General features: G+C 47.6%; 1 protein-coding gene across 1 annotated transcript in view; it reads right to left on the reverse strand.

The window, feature by feature from the left end:
- Positions 1–8,585, reverse strand: part of TAF4 (TATA-box binding protein associated factor 4) — a 39,356-nt gene extending 30,771 nt beyond the window's left edge. Inside the window, exons 1-2 of the mRNA XM_063350113.1 lie at positions 7,719–8,585; positions 4,666–5,754 (exon numbers count right to left, since the gene is read on the reverse strand). Coding sequence (XP_063206183.1) covers positions 4,666–5,754; positions 7,719–8,034 — 1,405 coding nt within the window. The 5' untranslated portion in view covers positions 8,035–8,585. The remainder of the gene's footprint in view (positions 1–4,665; positions 5,755–7,718) is intronic.
- Positions 8,586–9,067: the final 482 nt, after the last annotated feature.

Raw genomic sequence — 9,067 nt, forward strand, 5'->3', positions numbered from 1 at the left:
TACATGTTTCAAGTACAAAGTAACCAAAGTATGCCACATTCAGTATGAACAAGTAACACAAATTGTTTTACAATGAAAAGATTGCCTGATTCTTCCCAGCCTGCTGCCTTTTCTCCTTTTTCTATCCGCTCTCTTTTGCCCGGCAGCCTACCACCCCAGCTCCTTACTGAAGGAAAATGAACTACTCCTGCTACAGTTATTTTTCAGTGGCTCCAGCTCCAAAAAAATCACGACTGCTTAAGTCAAAAGGATCTGAACCCATGCTTTAAATTAAGTATGCAATAGGTAATTTTCCCATCCTAAAACCACTATAATCAAGGCCTAAGTTAGAATATTTCTTGGATAGCTAACACAAACTAAAAATCATCAGTTTCTACAAAACCTAAGCTTCCATTTAACACCAAGTGAAGTTTCCAGGCTCTTAAGGCCATGAAGAAAACCTTGCACGTGCAAATAGATGTAGTCCACCCTCCAGGGTCAGCAGATGCATAGCACCAATGTTCTCCCAGGTACCCTTTACTTCTAAAAAGCACCAACAGTAAGTTTAAACCAACTGTAGAGGTCACTTGCATTAGTACTGTTCAGAACTCTGGAACATTCACTTTTTAATGAAGCCCCATCAGTTTCACAGTTGGGAAATGGCCCATCTCATAGTCACTAGAGAAATGGCACGAGACGCCGCCAGAAAGCAAGCGATGAAGAAGTCTAGACTCATCCGCTATCATCAGCTACTGGCAGATCCAACTAAATTTTGTGAAAGTAATAAAGAAGTTTTATTATTAGATACAAAGCAAAACAAATATGTGATAGCAGTTTTACTACAGCTGCACAACTGCATTACTGACTGCTAAGGAGAATACTGACCCTGATCGCAGAAGTAAAAAAAATTACATAAAGACAATCTCTCCTCTCTGCTATCTTCAAACAGGACTGAGTGTCACAGAATCTTGTATATTCAGGAAAAAAAAAAAAGCTAGTCTTTAGGATCAACCTAGCAAATTTTCATAAGTACTAACATTCACTCAGAAGGTAAAAGGAAAGCAAGGAGGGGGACAGGGGGAAGTGAAGGTTTCTAGATTTCAGTTTCACCTAAGCTGGTAGAGAAAACTGTCCAGACCTACCAGCTCTATATTGTTCTTACTCGATACCTACAGAACCCTCTCCAATCTGCTCCTTTGTTTAAGCAGCCACCTTAAAAGCTTATTATGAGATGCTTGTACATAAAAAGAAAGCAGAAGAGAGTAACAACATCAAGCATCTGCAAGAACAGAATCCAAATCTTTGATCCCTCAAGTTGACAATACTGGTAAAGCAAGCATAAACTCACAGACGATGGTTTTGACATTGTATTATTGCTTTGCTGGAGAATATAGTATTTTGAAGAGTGATTTTAAAGTGCACAAGTTCTGTCGTTTTACAAGATGATTGTACATGTGTCAGCAATGACCTCTAAGGACTTTACAAACTCTTACATTGCAAAAGATTAATCTTGGAGCATAATCTCAATTACAGTTTTCTGCAGACATTTCTGAGCATCTGTAACAGCAGAACGCTGACTTAATGCTTTAACAAACTCATCAATTTTCCTACCTCTTACCATGTTACTGTACACACCACATTTCGTATTACTGCTTGAAGTACTCCGAAACAAATAACTTCATACAATTTATTTTCAGTCACAGTTCCAAAAGATGCTGCACCTTCCAAGTAGCACTGCATAACTTGTGTTCCTGCCCCCTAGAAAATTATCTGATCTTTTCACATCTTTGCTAAGAAGCTATAAATAAGGTTATTTTTGGACCCTCATTACCCAAATCTGTCCAATTGGACTACAAAGTTCCAAACACAGGCTCCTGAAGAAAAGACTAAGTGCAATAGTCCTCGTCCTCAAAGACGTCAGTAGTGGAAAACCATTATTAATGCACAGATGCTCCAAACAGCCCGGTTTCTTTGAGAAGCAAGATACCAGAATCCAGTAAGGTCACAATAACTACGGCCCATTAGCTTTTCGAACACCTCCAATTTCGTCAGTCGATGTTTGTTGCACAATTGCCTTGATGCAATGTAAAGCATTATTCTAAAAGTAATACATTTTAAAGAGTGTTGACTGAGCTATTTTCTACATGCCCTATATAAGAAAACATTTGAAACCTTTCAAGGTTTCTAATTTTCAAGCCTCAGGTTAGTAACAGTTACTGACATTTTACATTCTACTTTCCACACACGTGAAACTGTAACTGTATTTTGGAGAGCTAGAAACAGTAATTCAGGGTAAGAAAATAACTATAAGACACATGCTGCTTATTGGTCAAACCTTCCATTACAATGCTCTTTACAAGTGTTTGTAAATCTTGGTGTAAAAAGCAATATGTGCAGTGTATGATCTCAAGCTATTTCATGCACCAAGTCCTACAAACTCTTATTAACATACACTACTAACTTTTAAAAACATAAACTTGTGCATGCAAATTCGATGATGTGCACCTACTGTATGCATGCAAGCACTGCAGGTGCAGCTCCATACTATCAAACTGCCTTTAAAAGTCTGGCCTATGATGCTGTAATTTGAAATACAATTTCAAAAGCAGAGTCATCTATTCTGCTTTCACTATGAATGTATATGTCCTCTGCTAAAGATTAAAGCAGTTGCGTGTGGCTAGACTTTCAGAGGTGCTTAGCCCTTGCACCTGTGAGATGTTTGTAAGAGCTCAACATCCATCAGTTCTTAAGTGTTCCGTAAGAAACACTTTATGCAAAACATTTTCAAAGTTGGCTACTTTCACAAGGTATAAAAATGCAAACCAAAGCAATTTTAAAAAAATCTGATCCACTAAAAAAAAAAAAAATCCTTTCCAATATTAAGTCTGTCTCATCAAGCAAGAGCCCAATTTCCAATTTCTATGTATTCAGTCATGTAGACTTGCTTGTTTTAAGAGTCAGGCTATTCTTTTGAAGTTATAAATATTTTTAAAGTGTAGGACAGACAAGAAAAGTGCTTAATAAAAAACCTCAAGTGTTTAGAACCTATATTGTTTTGCTTTGATCTATCGAGACCTCCAAAGGAGCAATTTATGGTCCAATTACGCTTAAGGACCGGCAACGCCGCTTTTAAGAGCAACACATTTCAGTATGCTATGGCAGTTTGAAAACATCAGCTACCTGGAAAAAAGGTCCCACTGGACTCAACAGTAGTATTTTTGCCATAATCGGGTTTATAATGCAGTATTAGTGAAAATGTAGGTATACATGGCAATAGACTGTAAACCTGAAAAATCCTTTGATACGCTGTGGCAATAAATAAATAAATAAGGCTTTTCCAGCCTATCAATTTACAAGCTTCAAATTAGGCACTGGGGTTTCAAGGTCTGCGTTTTACTGCTATTTTTTAAATTAGCAACGTGTGTCATTCAAATTACTCATATAGGAAATAATCTTCTGCACACAAAAATGAGGAATATTTATGCCAGTTAGAACTTGGACACACAGAACGTCTGACAGGCTTCACCAAACTACATGGCATCACATACCATAAATAGTACATTACACAAAAAGGTGGTGTGTAGTAACAGAGTATGGTTTCTGATCTACCTTATGTGACAGGTGCACTGCTTTAAGGTTGGTCAGGAGTTTCAATAGATGTACTTTCACAAACACCAATTGAAACAGATGATATACAACTACTACTGATTTCATTCGGTACTAGTAGTAAAATTTAATTAGCTGCTCTTTGTATACTGCCCTGAAAACAGTGAATAGTAAGAATACAGCTATTACTATATATTATTAAAAAGACAGGAAGCTATGTGTAGGTTCATACAAGTATTTTCAGTTAAAAATGAAACTGCACACAAGTACAAGCCTGGTTCAAAATAACAGCAAATATATAACCTTAAATCTCCAAATCTAGGATATTTAAGGAGGGACAGAACAGTTCTCAGGAAAGAAATACTTCTCATCCTGCTTTTGACTCACCCACTGAGTTCAGAACTAGATTCCTTGTCCAGAGATGCTCAGCACTAAGCATGAGACTAGCTACTACAAAAGCTGCAACCCTAGACACAACAGGGTGAGGTAAGGACATAGGAAGACTGCCTTTTGTATCAGAACTCCAGTGACTAAAAAGATCATCAAAACCTCACAGATTTGAAGCTTATAAGTCAGACTTTGAAGGCATTTAAAGCAAAAGAAGGTAGTTTTGTTGTGTTGTATCTGCTGCTTCTCTATTCATGAGAGCTCTGTGGTACTGGGGGCATGCAGGGACAGAGAGGGAACTGAACGGCACGTGAAGGTTATACGAACTACTGACAAAAGCGCCTTAAAAGTCAACACACCTAACGTGGAAGTGAAATAGCAACATTTCATTTGATAATATTCCATTGTCACGCTTTGGCAGTTTGCAGCTTCATCTACACTCACATTGTAACAAAGATACTAGGCAGAATTATTTTCAAATTATTACTGCTGAAAAGACTTTTTGGTCACACGAAATCACATGCTAAGTAGTGGAATGCTACTATTCTACTCCTCAAAACCAGACAATTCTCATTGTTACATGCAATACTTCTTCCACAATTCACAATTAAACAGCAAGAAATCTTATTTGGATACCTTCCTTCCTGCAAGAAATACACTTCCAAAACAAAACCCTTCAGTCCTCTTACTCACCTGGTGGTAACTGAAAATTCTGAATGTTAGTTGGATTCTGAGGTGGCTGAGGCAAACGAGGTGCTAAAACTGTAGGAGTCAAAGTTGCTCTGATTCCACTCGTAGTTGCTGTTGGAGTCCTCGGCAGACTTTGTGCCACCGTATTGGCAGTGCCTTTAGCCATTCCTGTGGGGGTGCCAGGAGCTGCAGGAGGTATCCCACCAGGATTGGGAGCAACATTGGAGAGCCCAGCTTGCATAGTTTGCCCAATAATCATGTTACCCCCTGTAGTACTGGGCTGGCCAGCAGTAGCCAGCGTCTGCTGTTGGGATACTGCCTGGACTATAGTTTTAGGAGACTCAGATTTGATGACCTGTGTGGCGGGAGCTGCTGGCACAGTGGAACCAGACTGGCTGTTCACAAGCGATGTCTGGAGGGAAACTCCAGATCCCACAGTGGCTGTAGCAACAGCAGGAAAACTCCCCACACTGATGGTTGAATTGATCACAGTATTGCTCCCATTTTGAGTGGCTGCACCAGCTGCAGCTACTGTGGGTCCTGCTGTGTGAATCGGTGGCCTCACAAGCGTTACCGTAGGCGCCCCAGTTCCAATGCTCGGTGGTGGCTGCGAGGAGATAACTGTGGGCGAGGAGGAAGATGCAGAGGACACAGCAGTATTAAGGAAAGAAGTCTGGATGACAGTGTTGGAAGCTGATGGCAAAACAGCATTAACAGTATTTCCTTTCCCCACGGATCCAGGTCCATTGTTAACAAGAGGGGCAACAGCAGGTGCAGAAGCAGGGTTAGCAGTCACAGGAGTCCCAGCGAAAGCAGCACCTCCTGTGTGGTGAGAGTTCATCACCACGTTACTCCCATTCAAAGTTTGCACTGTTGTGGTCCCAATCTTGCCATTCCTGGTGGACAAGGCAGTTGCCATGGTGCTGATAACCACCGATTTGCCCTGACTGAGGGTCCCTGGAGCAGCAGTGACTTCAGATCCTCCTGCTGCTGCAGTGGTGGTGCTGGTGCTCGTTGTGGTGGCTCCATCCAGAGCTGAAGTCTGGGACCTGGTGTTATGATTAATAACGCCCCCTTGCACTCCTCCTGCTCCTGCAAAACAACAACAAGGTTAAACAGAGAGAATGAGCAAGAAGAGAAGTCCAGCAAAGACAGAACGTTCTCCCTCATTACCAAGTCTTCTCCATCTCCCAGGCTACCTGCCTGGAGCCAAGAAAACCGTACAGAGCACAAACTGAAGGTGGCTTTGAAGACATTACCTTGAAGCCTCCAACTTCCTGCCCAAGACTGGCAGACCCAATATTAATTGTAACACCCCTGCTTTCAACACTACAATAATACAAAATAGGGAAAACAGCTTTGATATGAACCAAGGGAAGGGAGGAAGAAGATCACCTTAGACCTCTTCCCCACTCTAGAGCCTGCCATCACATTTAGCAACAGGACTGCAACTGCAAGGAGGGAAAAACGGCAATGGAAGACACATTAATAAGACATATTCCCTATACCCAGCACACGTTACCCTCTAATCCCTTCATCTTCTACAGAGTAAGTCAGTTAGATCAGGAGGCTCAACAACAGCAAAATATGAAAAAGTGAAAGGAAAGAAAAACGTCATGCTGTCAAGATAAGAAGTACTGCAAGGCCTGGAGTAGGTTACCAGAAGACTCTTCCACTTTATTACAGAATTTGTTCTTCGGATCTGTAGTTACCTCAGCCAGAGACAGTTAAAAGTAAATAAATAAAAAGCAAAGCTGGTTTTGAGAAGGGACAAGATGATGTAGCTTCTTGTCCTGAATAATCCTCATGCCCCTTGATGAGGCCTGGTGCTATCACAAGTACAATCACACACAGTCCAGGTCCTGGCCCTAAGGAGACAGAAACGGGAAAAGAATAGCGACAGACAGATACTGAGATGCATGTTATAAGGGTTAAGGAGATCCTCCTAGAAGAGCTTCATTAATCATGACAGAAGGTCTGTAATATCTTCTTACACTTCAGCAACAAGAAAGAAAGAAAAAAAATAAAAATAGGGGGAGGGGAAGAATTGCAGAGAAATTCTGGGGAGACATTTTTTTTTTTAATTCCCCTGAAAAACAGCTTCCCTCCATTCTTGTGTTGTGAGCCCTTAGTCCCAGCCTTTGCACTATTCCCCTACAATCTTCACAACACGAAGAGGGGGAATATTCCCAGGTAGCTACGGGGGGTGGGTGGGTGGGAGAAGACATTGTACAAGGTGGGGTGCTGTGGCCTGAATTCCCCCCCTTCCTGGGACCTGGTGTTGTGACAACCCCCCCTTGAGGGCAGAGGAGGAATGAGAGGTGTTGGATGCCCCCCTCCAAGCCCCTGGAACAAGGGAAGGGGTTGGGGGGAGAAGAATATTCAGGCAGGCAGATATGGGGGGGAAGCATTTTGAGGGACTTCCTCCCCTTGAAATCCCCCCTCGCTTCCTCCTCTACAGGAAATAGGTGTCATGATTAATAACACCCCCTTGCACTTCAGCAACAGAGAAGGGGGAGGGGAAGGAGCATTTACACAGACAGCTAAGGCGGCATTATCAAGAGGGAATCCCCCCCATAACCTCCACCCCTGGGAAGGGAAGGGGAGCAGCCGGGGACGGCATGGGAGGCACGGCCGTTACCAAGGGGGTGGGCTCTGCCGCCCTCGGCCCCCCAGACGAAGGCAGCCCCTTTACACTCCAGCAACAAGGGCACGAAAAGCAGAGGGGACCGGCAGAGTCACGGACGGGCTCTGCCGGCGGATTCTGCGGGGAAGCTGCCCCCACACATGATAAAACACCCTCTCGTAAGCAGAGGCGAGGAGGGAAAATAAAGGGGAGGGAGCAGAGGCGCGGATACACACCGAGGGGGCATGATGAGGGGAGGCTCTCCCCCAGATGATCGATACCACCCTTTGCACTCCCGCTCCTGCCACAACGAGAAGGAGGAGAGAGGGAAAAGGGGGGAAAGCAGTGAGGGAAGGAGCAGCCGGAGCTGGGGAGTGGGGGGAGGGGAGGGCCCCTCTCCCTCAGAGCCCCCCACCCCTGCCCATGTTACCTGCTTTTGTGATCTCTGGGGCACTCAGTCCCATCTTGCTGCCGCTGCTGCTCTCTGTTTGGGCATTAGCATTGCCTCCTACTACTACTCCTCCAGGGCTAGGGCTAGGGCTGCTGCTGCTACTGCTGCTGCTCACAACATGGTTCCCCAGCAGCCCCCCAGCGGCCCTCAGGGGCTCCTGCGCCTTGTGGTGCTGGTGGTGGTGGCCGGAGGCCGCCAGCTGGGACTCCAGGGAGCCCACCAGGTCGCTCACCACCTTCTCATCCACCTCCGTGTTCAGGAAAACCTCATCCAGCAGATCCGAGCCCGCCGCCATCTTTTTTTTGGAGGGTTCCTGTGAGCTGCTCCCTCCTCCCCCCCCTCCCCTTCCACTCCTCCCGCCCTCCCCCCACCCCACACACACACTCGGCCCCGCCAGCTGCGCAGGCGCGGCCGCCCAGCCTCACATCACCGGCCGGAGAGGGATTCCGCCCGCCGCTCATTGGCCGCCGGCCGCCTATAAAAGGCAGGGCAAATGGCTGCGAGCGCTTAGTGGGAGCCGGGCGGCAGCGGCCCGCCGGCGGCGCGGCGGACGGGGGTGGCGGCGGGGGGCGCGGGCGAGGCCGGGGCTAGGGCCCGGCGGGTGGAGCGGCGGGGGCGGCGGCTGCGGCTCTTTGTCTGCCCGGGCCCAAAATGGCTGCATGGCTCCCTGCGTCCGGGTCTCCGCCGCCGGCGCGAGTCTGAAGGGCGCCCCACACCTGTGCCAGCTGCTGTAACTGATCCACCGGCGGGCGGGCGGGGGGGGGAACCAGGCCCAGCCCCGGGCGCGGAGCAGCGCGCCGGGCCCCGCGCCGCCCTCGGCCGAGGGCTGCCCCGCAGCGCGGCCTCGCCCGGGGGATCGCAGCCCCTTGGGGCGGGAGGCGGCCCCGCCGGCCGGGCCGCGGGGGCGGCCGCTGCCGGGCGCGGTCTGGGCAGGCTTCCCTCCGCGGCCTGGGCGGCCTGACTCAGCACGCCGGGCCGGGCCGGCCCCGGGAGGGCGCGCCCGAGGCGGGGGGGGCGGCTGCGGCGTCAGGGCCGGGAAGGCGAAAAGGAAGAGGGGAGGGAGGTGAAAAAAGCGAGGGAGATCCCGATTTTGAACCGTCCACTGGCAGCTCGGAGCCCGCCGCGGCGGGGGCCCTGCCGCGATCCCCGCCCGTGTCACACCCCGCCGCCGTTAACCCTTGGGGGGAGCGGGGCCGGGAATGCCGGGGGGGGCGCGGGGGGCCCGGCCCGGCGCTGTCGCGGGTGGGCACGTCCCGCCGAGCGCCGGCCTTACAGTAGGGAGCCGCACTTTGACCCGCTTGTGCAACCGTCATAAAGGAAGTAAATAT

This window comes from Chroicocephalus ridibundus, chromosome 12 (assembly GCF_963924245.1).
Source record: "Chroicocephalus ridibundus chromosome 12, bChrRid1.1, whole genome shotgun sequence".
NCBI lineage: Eukaryota > Metazoa > Chordata > Aves > Charadriiformes > Laridae > Chroicocephalus > Chroicocephalus ridibundus.